Source organism: Silene latifolia, chromosome Y (genome assembly GCF_048544455.1).
Source record: "Silene latifolia isolate original U9 population chromosome Y, ASM4854445v1, whole genome shotgun sequence".
Classification (NCBI taxonomy): domain Eukaryota; kingdom Viridiplantae; phylum Streptophyta; class Magnoliopsida; order Caryophyllales; family Caryophyllaceae; genus Silene; species Silene latifolia.
The window spans coordinates 321563992-321580663 of record NC_133538.1 but is presented as its reverse complement, the minus strand read 5'-3'; the positions used below and the strand labels follow the sequence as shown (position 1 = coordinate 321580663).

General features: G+C 37.8%; 1 protein-coding gene across 1 annotated transcript; it reads left to right on the top strand.

Annotated features, from left to right (window-relative positions):
* Positions 1-3193: 3193 nt before the first annotated feature.
* On the top strand, positions 3194-4884 carry LOC141632842 (uncharacterized). The gene has a single exon (XM_074445351.1). The coding sequence runs from the start codon at positions 3863-3865 to the stop codon at positions 4823-4825; it is 963 nt and encodes a 320-aa protein (XP_074301452.1). The 5' UTR covers positions 3194-3862; the 3' UTR covers positions 4826-4884.
* The last annotated feature ends 11788 nt before the right edge of the window (positions 4885-16672 follow it).

The following is a 16672-nucleotide window of genomic DNA, read 5'->3' as shown; positions in this document are numbered from 1 at the left end:
TTTAGTCCTTTAGTTATAACATCATGAGCTATAACCTTAGATTCTAAAATAGCTTTTTGAGATTTAACTGATTCTAAGGTTATAGCTGAATCAGTTGTAACCTTAGAACTCAGCTTCTTAACCTTTGATTTTAAAATTTGATTTTCTTTAGCAATTTCAAGAATTTGTTCTTTCAAATGAATTAATTCAAGATTTTGTTCACGACATTGATCAAGAGTTTTCTCAAAATTTTCAATGAGTGAACTTTTTGACAATTTCTTAGCTTGTTTCTTAAGACGAATAAAACTTACCTCGTCGTCTTCCTCTTCTTCGAAATCAGATTTTCCCATAAGACACACATCAGTCCTTCTTCGACCATCATCATTATCATCAAGATCTTTATCATCTTCTAAATCGAGATCTCCCCAGCAAGATGCTAGCATAACCTTTTTGTACTCATTCTTTGTTTTCTCTCTTTTAGCCTTAGACTTTATTTCTTTCCAAGTGGGACAATCTTTGATCATGTGATCAACTTCACCACATTTAAAATAACCTTTGTTCGACATAGATACTTTCGAACCGCTAGGGTTTCTATCAACCGTTGATTGCTTTTGTCTGTTTCTAAAAATAGCATTTTTAAAACGATTAGCAAAAGTTATCGTGTCATCCTCAATGTCAGTATCTTCATCGCTTGAAACAGCTTTTAGAACTATCCCTTTGCTTTTACTTGAATCACTTGCACGCTTATTAAGAGTAAGTTCGTGCGCCATAAGTGAGCCAAGAAGTTCCTGATAGGAGAGTGAGGATAGATCTTCAATCGCAGTAACCTTAGGTTGCCACTTTTCAGTTAGGCTCCTTAAGATTTTCCTGACAATATCCTCTGACTCAAATTTTCTACCAAAATTTTTAAGTTCATTGATAATATTTGAAAAGCGAGTAAACATGGTATTAATACTATCATCATCTTCCATAGAGAACAATTGATATTGTTGAATAAGTAAGTCGACTCTATGTTTTCTGACAAGAGATGTTCCTTGATAGGCTAGTTCAAGACTATCCCATATTTTCTTAGCAGTTCTACATGAAGAAAACCGATCAAATTCAGTTAGACATATGCCATTTTGCAAAAGAGTGATAGCTTTCGAATTTTTCTCAGCTTTCTTGTAGTCAGCCTTAGTGTAGGCATCCTCGTTCTTTTCATGGGCAATGCCTTCACTAGAAAGTACCATAATTTTGTTAGGACCTTTTTGAATAATTTTCCAGCATTCCCAATCATGATCCTTAATGTAATGAGTCATTATATTTTTCCAAAGACCGTAATTTTTTCCATCAAAAACAAGACACTTAAGATATTTTGAATCCATAATAAAAAATATTTTTTTTAAAAAATATCAAACTAACAAAAATAGAAAGACGCCGGATCAGCCTCTTTTGATGTTAGGCAATCAAGAGCACGAGGCTCTAATACCAATTGAAGAGTCTATGGATCCCTATGAAATACTAAAGAGCGGGGGGGGGGTTGAATTGAGTATCTACCACTTTTTCGACTTTGATCGAATATGTATTTGTATGATATTTATACTTTGAATTTATCGATTAAATTCAAGTAATACAAATATCACACAATATTAAAAACACTAAAAATAAGCGATAAATAAACTTGCACGGCGGATTTTTGAAGTTGTTCAGCTTCACACCCCGAAGCCTACGTCCACTATTCTCGATTAATTATTTTAGTACCCTTCCATGGATTACAAAATAATCAACCCCTTTCACAACTAACTATAGTTGTAATAATGAGTATCGCTAAACACTCGACTTCCTCTCGTTATAAAGAAAGTAATAAGAGTATCTCAAAGATTGTTCACACAATTAAACGAATAAGAGATAAATCTACGACCACTATTCTCCAGAACAATACTTAACAATTGATGACTTGAGTAACACGACTTTCCAAAAAGAAAATAAATCTCGCAATTAAAAGCTCTTTAAAACAAAGACAAAGTTATGCTCACAAATTAGAGATTTGGAAAAGTAAATTTTAATGAGAAACACAATTCCTATTTTTATAGTAAAGAGGAATAATGTTTTAATGTTAGTCCAATACAAGTTTCTACGTACAATTGTTTTATTCTATTACAAATTTAGAAACAAAGAAACTCTCCACTTTTGTACAACCATGTGTTGTCTTTAGATAAAAGAGATAAGTTTTCATGTATATTCTAGTTTGTAACCAAGTACAATTGTAGTAGTGAATTGCAACCATAAAATAAGACTTATAGTAAAAACAAAATAGCTACTACTATTGTAGTTTACACGTGACCAAAGAACATCAATTAGGAGTTTGATTCCTAGGCTACTAGTGCACTACTATTCACACCCAAAAAAACAATATGATAAAACTTTGGGTTCTATTTGGATTTTGAACACTACTATCCTAATTAATCACATATTATTACAACTCATAAGTTGTTACAAATTAGGATTACTTTTAGGATATAGTAAAGTTATTTAATATCTAAAAAGAATATTTTGACTCTAAATAGAAAATTGTTTTTATTAATTAAATTGTATTTAATAAAATCAAAAATATTATTTGTAAAATATAAAATAAATTTTCTTTCGAAAATGTCGTGTTACGTAGCTATCCTAAGTTATAGTACAATCGACTATAACTTAGAGTATGAGTGTATTAAGTTAATTGTAACAATTATAACCTAAGACTAACTCAAAATAATTATTCAATATCGTAAAGGAGAGACGAACTAACTACTGACTAATCTTCCTTGAATTAATTCTTCTTTGAAAATTCTTCAGATGTAAGTTCCTTTCATCGTCTTGATCATGAACTCAAACCGCATTATCGAATCGTCATTTTGCAATTTGTAACCTCATTAATCTATAAAGACTAAACAAAAAATTACGGGCAAACTTAGATAACAATATATACTTGTCATCATCAAAACATAAAATGTATAAGACGCGGTCCAACACTAAATGATTGATGAATCGCGATCTTCTTTGAGTACTCTGTAAGTGCCAGCTCTCTTGGCTCTCACTTCTCAAGTTCTCATTTGAGGTAAATAACATATGGATTAGTCCTCGTCCAAGGGAAAATAAATTGGAAAATGAAAGGGCGCCACCGGGTTGTAACCTATTGTAAGACGTCACAAATGAGAATTTATGAATTTATACATTATTGAGCTAGCAGTAGCAGCTTATTAGGAGTGCTATTTTTCAGTGTTAAGATCCTTTAGAGTTTAAAACCGGAGCTGATAGAATAAATTACTACTCTCAAGGCCCATGCCCAAACCCGACTCAGACTTAACCAACCCGCGAGGCCGTAACAATAAAAACTCGCGCCCTTTAAAAAACTTTCTTTCAGAAATCAAACACTCGTAATAACTTCATAGAAGTCATTACACACATCATGTTGAAGTTCCGCGCCCTCATACCTCTATTACTTTTCACCTAAATCCGAATATTAACCACCCGTACACGAACCCGTGCACGACTCCGTCCCCAGACACGCCCCCATACTCAAACTCAGACTCGGAATCGAGTTGACGATCCACAGCCGAAACGACGCAAACCGAAACCGATACCCATACCCTTCATTGCTAATGTGAAGCAACTGGATAACCCAGATGAAACTCTATCTCTTCTCCATGACTACACTGAAATGGGTATCAAACATGATTACCCTTCTTACTCTTGTCTTCTATATAAACTAGCTCGTTCTAAAAGCTTCCATCTTATCGATAATCTTCTTAATCTTATCAATCATCGGAAGGTTCGTTGCAGTGAATCGTTGTTTATTGGATTAATGCAGCATTATGCGAAATGCGGTATTGTTGATAAGGCGATTAAGTTATTTTAGGATATGCCCAAGTTTAATTGTCAACGGAGTTTGGTGTCGTTTAATACTTTCCTTAATTTAATTGTCGATAATTGTCGGTTTTCTGATGCTGAGTGTTTGTTTGGGAGGAATAAGGAGCTCGGTTTTCGGCTGAATTCGGTTTCGTATAATGTGATAATGAAGGGTTGGTTAGGGAGAGAAGATTTGGGTAATGCGTGGAAAGTGTTTGATGAAATGCTTGATAGAGAAATTGAGCGTAGTGTTGTGAGTTATAATAGTTTGATTGGGTTTTTGTGTAGGAAGGGTGATGTTGAGAAGGGAATTAAGTTGCTTGATGATATGATTAAGAAAGGGAGGCGTCTGAATGCGGTTACGTATGCTTTAGTGATGGAAGGGTTGTGTTCTTTGGGGAAGCATGGTGAAGTGAAGAAGATGATGTTTGATATGGAGTATAGAGCGTGTAAACCAAAGATTGTGAATTTGGGGGTTTTGGTTTCGGATCTTGCTCGAAAAGGAAAATTTGATGAAGCAAAAAGTTTTATTCTTGAAATGAAGAATAAAAAAAAGCTTAAGGCGGATGTTGTGATTTATAATATATTGGTGAACTTTTTGTGTAAGGAAGGTAGAGTTGAGGAGGCTTATAAGGTGCTAATCGATATGCAAATGAAAGGATGTGAGCCTAATGCAGCGACGTATAGGATGTTGGTTGATGGGTTTTGCCGAGTTGGCGAATATGAGAGGAGTTTGAGTATTCTTCATGCAATGCTTATGAGTCACCACTGCCCTCGTTTGGAAAGTTTTAAGACTTTAGTATCGGGGTTGCTGAGGGGTGGGAAGTTGGATGAGGCTTGTTTCCTTTTGGAAGAAATGGAAAAGAGGAATATGAGATGTCAACTTGAAACTTGGGAATATATAGTTGGTGATGTCTGTGCTGTTAGTGATGATACTAATGCGCTTATAAGTGAACTTTCTTCGGTCCATTCATAGGTTTTGAGAAGCAACAACCCGTAATTTTACTTTACAAGAACTTCCCAAGTACTTCTTTGTCCCTTACATTTTTGATGATAATAATGAATAATGATTGATGAGTTAGTTTCTTTAGCAATTGGCATTTTGAGGTTTAGGTTTGCCAGTTCTAACTAATTCACCAGATATTGAATGCATAGAAGAGCAACTACTCCACTCTACCAACTCCATCTTATTATTCTTTCGGCTTTTCTAGTTCTTAGCTTCTTTATATAAACTCGAATGTACACTCTCACTTTCAACATCCATCGATGGTAAGCCCCACAAAAGCTTTCTTAAACATCTAATATTATGCAGATCTATCTTATTTTCAATAATAGTCTCCCTTTTGCTGAGATCTGTTGTTCCGTCCCTTCTTTCGGGGTTTTTCCATTTTTTCGTGGGATTGTTATCAATATAATAAGTTTTAATCGACGGGGAGATTATCAGAGTTGTTTCGTGGATGAATACATCAAGACGGCTACACTGTTTCCCTCCATCAAGAAGGATGCAGAGACATCGATTATTCATAGATTCAAGAAATTTATGATTTTGGAGCGGCAACGCCATTACCAGTATTTAGATAGTTATTTTGAATGCATTTTTTACGTTAGCAATCTTGATTTTTCTTTGTCTATTTGTTATCTTCATTGTAACCTACACCTAGTTGATTATTAATGAGATGACAATTTCAAAAAAAACAAGCACCTCTTCTAATTACAACACTAATTTTAAAATCACCAATGGCAATCTTCATCAAATCCCAAATCTTTCATCTTACCCTAGCCTTACTTATTACATTTGCCACCTCAGCTCGAATCCTCGATGAAACAATCTCTCTTGTCCCCGAGCCATACAGCCTAGTTGATGATGATGTTGTTGCCCCTATGAGTGGGTCTTCTAGTACTGCTGCCATCAGTGGTGGAGGGGCTTTTGGTACTGTAATACTACGGTTTTATATGCCTATGGGTACTCTATCGAGTGGGGCTTACTCTGTCGAGTAAGTAGTTTTCCGCACAAAACAGTAGGTTGCCTGTAGGGTACTCGATCGAGTAAGTTGTGGACTCGATCGAGTAAGGGCCACTCGATCGAGTAAGTCACTTACTCGATCGAGTAAGTGTGTGTAGATACCCAGTATCTGCACCTTCCAAAAACCCCCCGATAATGATCGGACTGTAACGTATTTTTGATATGCGTGCGTCGATTGGCTATACATGAGACGGTTTAATGCACTACTCGGATATGAAAAATGATTTCAAAAGTTTTCTAACTTCATTTGCATTAAAATAACACTATTTAGAGTTAAAACCGTCTTCGGACCCAAAACCGACTCATAAACCCGCAACTCGAGTCAACCTGAGTCAATCCGAGTCAAACCAAATCTCGAATGTCGAAAATGGTGCCATGAATGGTTTTATCTTGCCATTTGCATTAAAATGACCCTAATTAGAGTCAAAACCGACACCGACACAAAAACCGACTCCAAATTCAAATCCCGACTCACACGTGTCAAACCCGAGTCAAGCACACAGAACACCTACCTCAAGTAACACCCAAAATCATCTTATTAGGTGCCTATATTGTTACACGACATCATGGTATAAACCACAAATCAAAGCAACCAAATAATAGATAGAGCAAATGCCACGTCCAAACTGAAAGGGACAATACACCCACTTGTATCTCAAGGTAGCTCGCGCCTCTTTAGGGTGTCTGCTTAGCCTCTAAGCAAACACAACTGATCTACCACCCCATATTTCTCTATAAATACCAACCTTCACACCACATAAAACTCATGAGAGTGTCCGCTCCCTCACCTCCCCCTTAAACTTCTAGACTCGACTTCCTAAGTCACAAAATCGACACGTGTTTACGATCTACCGATCATAAACACAAGCCTTACACATTTTGTTTAGTACCGTCGCCGTGCATTCGATCGACCCATTTGACCAACTCAATTCATCAACCAACATGTTTTAATTAACATATTTTAAACATATTTTCAAAACAAAATCCTTTTTTAAGGCACTCTTTTAAACTTCTTTGATCGCGATTAGTCACAACGAGAAAACCATCTCTAAAGTCGTCTACTTCGCAAACATCAATACACGTAAGTTTGAGGATATAAACAACTCATTTATTTCATGTCTCTACTGTTTTTACGAGTTTATGAGCATGAACAATGCATGACACGATTCAAATATAGGTTAGACGAGCCAAAACCGAGTTTTGGCCTGAGACAGAAGCCCCTTGCTATGCAAAGAGGCTTGGGCCTCAATGGGGTGTCCAGGACAGACTCAAACGTGTTTAAGTTCGTCTTTCCTTCAACACTTTCTATTATTTTTACTTCTTTCCTTTTACGGTTTTTACCATTTCGAATGTTGTAAATCATTTTTATGACAAACTCTTTAGCCATAAATTATAATCACCCTTGGTTCCATATACCATGACGGTTTAATCCGTGACTCGATGATATTAATTGATTAATTACATTTTAAAGGAAATTCTTTTCTTTTATTTACCATTTTAATTCATTTTTATGATAAACATGTTTTGACCATTACAAAATTCATCCTTGGTTCTTTATACCATGACGGTTTATTTCGTGACTCGATGATATTATTGTTTAATTACAAATTAAAGGGTATTTTAACTCCCTTTTATTTTATTTACCATTTTTCTCATTTGTTTACATTTGTAAATATATTAGTCATAATTCACAATCATCCTTGGTTCCTTATACCATGTCGGTTTAATCCGAGTAAGATGACAAACTTGACTAATTACAAAGAAATGAACTTAACATATTAGTTCATATCAAACATTTTAAATTTTTATTTGTGAACTATGCTTTTCAAGCTTGCAAATCCGACAACGAATATTACTAAGATAATAGTAATTATTCCGAGTCATGCAAATCATTTAATCATAAAACGGTTTTAAATAACCTTTTTAACAACCTTTTAAAATGGTTCTAGACAACCTTTTTTACAACCAGAAGACGCCTCTTGGTTCGGCTCATGGCTCGTGCCCCCAAGGCCTTCTGTTTTCATATTTTAAAACCAGGGCAGAGCCCCTTCCCTCGCCAATAGGCTCGCGCCCCAATGGGGCTGCCTGGCACTGTTCTGTTTCGTTTTGTTACTTGTCTAGGATGATCCCTATTATGGTTAACCCGAATACATGACGGATCAGATTGACAAGTTTGCGTTTTTACACTTTGTCATTTGACACCCTTTTTCAAATAAATAGATCGTGTTAAGCATCATAATCCGAATTTGGTAAATGGATGTTAAATTTTCGTTTTCACTTGCAAATCAATCTAAATCCAACTTGACATCTTATGCTTGATATTTGGATTAACAAACCGACTTAGGAAATTTTCACATGTTAGGTTAAGACTTTTGGATGTGCATTCATGCATTTACACCGTTTTATCAACTCTTACACTTAAACAACCACGATCGATCAGTAAAGGCCGCTAACGCGGGCGGCATTGGGTGTCCGATTAAAGGGCTTCCTAATACGTACCCTCACCCCTTATTTAGAACCTTTGGATAGTGGATGGCCTTATCCAGGGCGCACGAGAGTCATTTTAGGCATAGAATGCTAGAAGGGGGACGAGTCCTTATCTTTAGTACATATGTCAAGCACCGCTTTTTGCCTTGATTAACCTTGGTATAAAGTTGATTCGAACGGGTTCCAAGCATCCCACAAATGCTTCGTGGCGACTCCGAACATCTTTGCATCGTTTCGAGACCTTTATCGAGACGAAACCGACCGATCTAAAGCGATCCGGTCGAAAGCATTTCAACGCCACCAAGCGTGGCTTTCTAGACCGCTGCATGTCCAAAGATTGGCTTGGCGTGCAGGTGGCCCGTGACCGCAGATCGGTAGGTGGCCCAAATCCACAGACCGGCCTGTGGCCCATGTCCATAGATTGGCGACTCCGCTGGGGAAAACTAGGACACTTGTGTCATTGTGATCCTTAGAGGTGAAACTCGAACGAGGTCGTGGTTAAAGTGCATTAATTGCTATTACGGTCATAATTCGGGTTCCTTGTCCGGGCCCACAACCTAACCCTTTTCAACCAATTGGCTCGTCCCGACTGTAATACCTCGTACTTTTAGGACTTAAAGACATTAGTTAGTTATTTTAATAAACGTTTTAGCAGAGTCACTTGGAAATTGTATGATATACTAATGGACAGGGCTAATAACTAATTAGTAGTTATATTATACTACATATTATTATGGTAATAATAATACTAATATAAAATAATAATAATAGTAAAGGAAGCGTGTGTCTCACCCCATATATACATACATTAAGCTATAACCTATTCCCCGTATTGTGCTCTCACATAAAAACAAAAACAAAAATAAAGACACCAAAAAGGAAAGAGAGAGGCGGAAGACACAAGGAAACGAAAGAGATTAATCGGCATATACGCCGTTGTTAACCAGATCGCCTTGATTTCCTTCATCGTTATTCCTTCGTCGTTATCAACGAGGTACGCACTCCTACATTACCTTTAATACGTTTTGTAGTCTATATGCTTTATCATGTCGTTTTATATAGTATAGTCCTTGGCTAATCTTGCGAGTAATTCGAGATGAGTATAGGGTCATTATGGGTCAATAATAGTCAGTTATGGAGTCGTCTTGGACTCGAGTCGAACGGGCTGTTTTCTACAGGCCGTGTATCCCCATTTCAAATCAGTTTTCGGCAATGTTTTGCATCATCGTACAACCTCGTTGTTGCTTCTTTAAGTCATAAACTTTTGGGACTTCTTAATATGACTATATGGCGTTTAATATTCTTTTTACGTCATTAAATATCGATGTTTATGCTTTGTTTCGAACAGCCCTGTTTAGGGCACCATTTGGGCACGTTTCGAGCTCGATTCGGAATCGGGTCATGGGTATTTCATTGTTATTTGCTAAAGTGTCGATTGAGATAAGATAGATGATGATCTTATGTCTTTTTGGGAGCCGTGATAAGGTTGATAGAGGAGCGGGACAGCAGCTGATCATACTCTGTTTTGGTTGACGTGTTTGTGTGGGTGATTACATAGTGTGGTTTACGTGAGTTAGGGTGGTAGTGCATGATCTGGTTGTTGGTTGATTGATTAAGTTGGGGATTATTTAATATATAGTAGTGCAATTAGTGGATGAAGAGTATAAGCTTAGGTTATTTATACGCAAAGAATTGTGGTGTCAAGGTAGTCATAGGGATGTTGATTCGGGGCTGAATGCGTGATGTCTTAGACTACTATTATGGTTGTGTCGAGCCTGGTGGTGGAACGAGTTGGTTGTAGTGGTGTGAGTGGGGTAAGTCTTGTGTCACATGGTAGGGCTTTACTAGTACGGGGTATGATGTTTGATAATGTAGATGATAATGGGTAATTAGTATTATATTTAATCGTGAATCATGATCATCAAATATCTAGTTTTGTAAATAAAAGGGAGGAATTTTTTTATACACAGCTAATGAAATCGTCAAATAATTAATTGATTAATGTAGTTCCTATTGATAATGAAATAGCTAATTTAGCTACTAATTAATATATGCTATAATTGTAGATCTCGGATTTGTTGAGGAACGTTATAATACCCCTTGCTTGATTTGGCTCATGAAGATTTGTTAAACGGTAGGGATCCCCTACTTAATCTTGTGTTTAATTGATAATTGTGTTATTGAAAGTTGGGAATTCGCATGGTTAGTATTGTATGATGTGGTGATTAGTATTTCTATTGTTATTGATGCGGGAAAGAGATAAGCAATATTGGCCTTTGGGCTCCGTGAATAAATTAAGAATAATTGCCATTAAGTTGGTCCGAGTATGCCATTAAGTTGGTCCGAATATGCCATTAAGTTGGTCCAAGTATGCCATTAAATTGGTCTGTGATTGCCATTAAGTTGGTCCGTGATTGCCGTTAATCGGTCCGTGAGGTAAAGCCGTTAATTAACAGTCTTTGGTACTAATGGTTCTAGACGGTTTAAGTTTATTGAATGTGTTTCCTTTTTGTTCTATTTATCCCTACGCAACCTCGTGGTTGACCGTGTATTCGTGAACACCTGTGATGAACTGTAACTGGGGAGCAGATTTGACAGGTAATAAAGATTAGCTGACTTGGGAGCATTGGGGTAGTGAGCTCGACTTGGACCATAGTTGCTGTCTAGACCACTTAGTTGACTTATACAACTTTATTTATGTTATTTCCGCTGCGTAGTATATTGTAATGCTAAGATTCAAATTTAATCGGTTGACAATGTAATAACACCATTATTTCAGTTAAAGTTATTGAAGTACTTTGGTTTGTTTTAATTTGTATCATTTACCTCGGGCAACCGAGATGGTAACAGTCCTATTTATTGGGAATGTCTTGCTAAAGGCTCCTAAATAAATGGGGGTGTTACACCGTCGGCGTGAGTTTTCTCATCCCCGCGTTTCGAATCCCGATTGAGTCAAGCATACAATTGACGTTACACATTTATGTTTCGTCAAAGAGATTTCATCACCTTCGAGCACAAGGCTAGGGCACCCTCCTTACACATTTTGTTTGGATTGGTATCCCTCTCGAAAATCAGGGTTTGATTGCTTGGTGTGTAACCCAAAACCCGTGTCAGCATTATGCATACTATAATGAAACTGCGAGTGCTTATGTGATCATAAGTCCTTCCGTGTCATTTTCAAACTTTCAAAACACCTTTTTGCGCCGTTATAATGGCCGTTTCGAGCCTCGGTCATTCGCCGACCGTCACATTTTAACATGCCTTTTTAGGACGTCGTAATGACGATTTTAAAACCCGGTTTTCTACAACCATTTCAACACGCCTTTCTAGGCCATCGTATTGACGATTTTAAAAGTCGGCTTTTACAACCGTTTCAAAACACCTTTTTATGCCGTTATAATGACCATTTCAAACCTCGGTCTTACGCCGACCGTTACACACTTTTTTATGGCGTCGTAATGAAAATTTCAAAGCTCGGTTTTTCATAACCGTTTCAAAGCACCTTTTCATGCCGTTTTAATGGCCACTTCAAAACCCGATTTTTATAACCATTTCAATCACTTTCTTATGTCATTGTAATGACGATTTCAAACCATGCTTTTTAAAAACCATTTCAAAATACCTTTTTTTTACGTCGTCGTAATGGCTGCTTCAAACCTTGGTCCCTTGCCGACCGTTGCATTCTCAAAATGCCCTTTTACACCGTCATAATGACGAATTCTACCCTCGAATTTTCAAAATTCGAAATCGGTTTTCAAATAAAAACGTTTTTCAAACCGTCGTAATGACGACTTCAAACCGTGAAACTTTCCAAATTTAAATCTCGTTTTCGAAATCAAATTTCGCTTTTCTAAGCCATCGTAATAACGATTTCAATTCTCACACTTTTCGATTTGCATACCGCTTTTCAAAGGCTTAAACGGTTTCTAACCCGTCGTAATGACGAATTCAATCCTCATAAAATTCAAATTTCAAATCATTTGAAATCTAATTTAACCGTTTTCAGATTTCAAATCCAATTTTAAACCGTTTGAAAACCAATTTAACCGTTTTCATATTTCAATTCAAAATCAAATATTTGAAAACAAATCTAACCGTTTTCAGATTTCAAATCTAAAATAAAATATTTGAAAACAAATCTAACCGTTTTCATATTTCAAATCCAATTTCAAATCTTTGAAAACAAATTTAACCGTTTTCAAATTTCAATTCAAAATCAAATCTTTGAAAACAAATTTAACCGTTTTCAAATTTCAAATCCAATTTCAAATCATTTGAAAACAAATTTAACCATTTTCAAATTTCAATTCAAAATAAAATCTTTGAAAACAAATCTAACCGTTTTCAAATTTCAAATCCAAAATCAAATCTTTGAAAACAAATTCAACCGTTTTCAAATTTCAATTCAATTTCAAACCATTTGAAAACAAATTTAACCGTTTTCAAATTTTCAACCCAATTTTAAATCCTTTGAAAACAAATTTAACCGTTTTCATGGCCATTTTGATGACGATTCCAAATTCTTCAATTCTCGATTTTCAAATCAGTGATTCGGAATTTCAAAAACCGTCTTCGGAAACAACACATTGTTTCAGAGCCGCCGCAATTTCAACTCAAACCGTCTTTTGAAAACAAACCTAAGACAACCCTTTCAAGTGGCCGACCTTTTAAAGATCCCTACTCTTCGGAAGCCATCCATAAAACGACAAATGAATCTTTTTGAAAATCTCTATTTTCGAAAACTCCAGTCCACCTTTCTGATTCAGCCTCGAGTCGATTAGAGTCCAGTCGATTTCAACTCGAGTCGTCTAGATAACGTCGAATCTCCGCCGAAGTTAGTATCTACCTTCTGGTCTAGGTCGTGTCGCCTAATTGTCGAGGTATCTCCAATGGAGTTAGCGGAGTCAATGTCTGTCGGATATTAAACCCGTCTTTCCCCTACATTACGGGTGAAAGGTCAAGTTTGTGTACATGTCTTGTCCAATGGTGTCACGCCATCAACACACATCCAAACTAAGCCAGAAGTCGTCTGTCTATGCATCATTATGCCAAAGTTGACACTCGAGTCTAAGTTCAACGTCATGCACCAAGGGTTCGAACACAAGAGGTCATTCACGATCTTAACCTAATCACACCGTCGCGTCTCCACAACAAAACTGCCTTTTGTACATATTTGTCGTACTTGCCTTTTTTTTTGTGCAATCCCTTGCCAATACAAGTTATAACTCCCATCGTTATGTCAATCACGAATCCCTTAGGTGCCATCGATCGCCAACCAAAAACTCAAGAAGTTGATCAACCTTGATCCGCCATGACTTCTGCTAAAACCAACAACATGGTCCTTCGACTCCTATCTACCATGGAAGACTTGAGCACTCGTCTCTCCTAAGTTGAGGACAAACTGGTAACCGGGAATTTTCCCTCTTCTGAGATTGAGCAAAAGGTTAAGCTCCTTGAAAGCCGGCTACGTGCCAACAACAAAACCAACCCTAGTTGGAAGGCTACCAAAACCACTGAAGCCAATTCCTTAGGTGCTCCACCAACCAAAACCAGATGACCTCCTAGGTCCTTCCCTGATTTGGGTATGTCTTATACCATAGCCTTGGAAAGGCTGATCTCCAAAGGAAAGCTTAAACCGATTAGTCCAACTCCAGACCCTTTACCAAGCAAGCGAGGTCGAAGATGGGACGAAAAACTGTTTTGTCAATATCACCAAGGTCGCGGACATGACACTGAAATGTGTCTCCCCTTAAAAGGCGTCATCCTTAATATGATCGAAAAAGGCGAGTTACCATTACCTCCCTCAGCAAACAACGAAAACAACCCTCCAGAAAACACTGTTGGACACACTCAGGAATCTTCCCTAGACTGCTCTCATCTCATCTCTCCTGACGATGAGAAAATTCATGCAATTGATGAGGATGGCATACAAAGCACTATAATGATGCTTTGTGACTCCATCAACAACATATTCTCAAAGTTGCAAGTTGCTATCGATGACTTGGATACCCGGATGGCTAATTTGGAGAAAAGGGTCGGTACTAACGAAAATGAAATTGGCCATCAAGAAGAAAACCAGCCCTTGGTTCACCAACCAACAGCTGTTGAAAATGCGCAATCATCTAATGGTTCAGACACCCATGAACCCACCAACAAAGAACATGAAATTGCCTCGCCAAATACCCCTTCAAAAAACAAAGGAACATCCCAAAAACTTCCGATTGACAACAACCCAATCCTGCTTCCGCCCAGGATTGACAAAAACAAAAACAAAACTCACAAAAAACATCCTGAAAAACACCAATGTTGGAACCATGGGAAAACATCAAAGGGTATTCACAGATCTGGAAATAACATATGGCACCGCTGTGGAGATACTTACTTCAGAAGGAATGCTCCAACCCATTGGTCCGACTCCGGACAAACCCGAACACAAAAGAGCCCGATCCTGGGATGGTAATGCCTATTGCCAATACCATCAAGGCAAGGGCCATGACACCGAACTTGTTTCAAACTCAAGCATGTCATTCAAGATATGATTAAAGCTGGCAAAATCATAGTTGCACCTCTCAGTCAAGAAAATCTTCCTGGATGTCTCAAGTCAAACAGCAAGGTCGAACGTTCTCAAAGGACATTCACCAAACTAAGCACAACCTATGCCGCAACTCTTCAAAAGCTCATGACTGAAGGGAAGCTACAACCAATCAGGCCCACTCCGGACCCGTCTGAATGCAGGAAAACCCGTTTTTGGGACGGTAATGCCTATTGCCAATATCATCAAGGAAAAGGTCATGACACTGAAACATGCTTGAAACTGAAACATGTTATTTAAGATATGATTGACAACCATGAACTGATGGCTTCATCCCTATGCCAACCAAGTGATGAAGACAACCCTAATGAACATCTCATTCTGCAAGGAGATGAGAGCCTCATCGACTATTGTCCTCATATCATTCCCAACAATGAGAGTGTAGTGCTCAAGTGGGTCATTGCTCAAAACCACACATTCAAGCCGCTGGATGCTGCGAAAGAGACCTTCGAGGAGGAACATGATGATTAGGAGTTCGTATCTACGATCGAGTCCGAGTCCGAGTCCGAGTCTTAGGCTTTCTCATATCTATCCTAGTGTCTGTCCTTTTATTCCTAAGTGACAACTGGGGGCTGTCCCCATGAGTCACATGTATTCATCGAGTCTGTGCTAACCTCTTATTTATCTAAATAAAAGCGCAATTTCCAACTATCATATATTCTCCCCTTTACCATTTCCCGTTGACAACGAGAATTGATTTGAGAATTGATTTAAAAAAAACAATATGTTCCAATTCAATGTGAGTACACTCGAATGACGTTCCGTACCGAGAAAGCGGAGGACTCGAAACTCTGTGTCCATTCTCTTTATCTATTCCATGTCTGGCAATAGAAACCTTTCATTAGCATCCGATCTAGAACGAGCTCTCAGTCAAAGGGATCCTAAGACGAACCTAGATAACAAACCAGAACATCTCCTTATTCATGATCAATGACGGAAGGCAAGCCCATTCCCCACAAAAACATCCCATCACCAAATATCAACCTCTCACCAACGGGTACATCCATGTCTGCACCTCTACCTTCCTCGAATGAAGGACGGCAAAAAAACCAATATATCCATTCACCCAAAGCAAAAGCGAAAGGCCAAAATCAAAGGCCCAAGCCAATATCCAGTCACCCAAAGTCAAATCGAAAGGCCAAAATCAAAGGCCCAAGCCAATATCCATTTACCCAAAGCAAAAGCTCAAGGCCAAAGCAAAAACAAAAGCCAAAAGCAATTCACTCAAGGCCAAAGCCAAATTCAAAGTTAAAGCAAAAACCAAAGTCAATTCACTCAAAGAAAAAGCCAAAGCCAAAGGCTACTCACCCAACGTCAAGGCCAAGACCCAAGACCCAAGCCAAAATCAAAACAAAACAAGATTGAAACCCTTTTCTTAAAAAGGCCAAAATCCAAAGAAAGCATCCAGCTAATGTGACTCATATTTGCGCACATTTAGTCCCCTAATTGAGCCTATTTTGCATACTAATATAACATTCCATAGCCATTTTATCCGTCAAATGCTTTCTATTTTGCTTTCCTATCGCCCTGTGCTTGTTTTGTAGGAAAGAAGACAATTAGGCGGAAATTCCCGTCTCTTGAGCTTATTTGGAAGGACATTGACGATCTTGGTAGAACGAGTATGGAAGAAGAGGCAAGAACTAAAGACCAATATTGCAAGAATAAGAAGTATGCGAGAGGAAGCATTCTGAACACCAATCCGAGCGTCCAAAGTAGGAAGC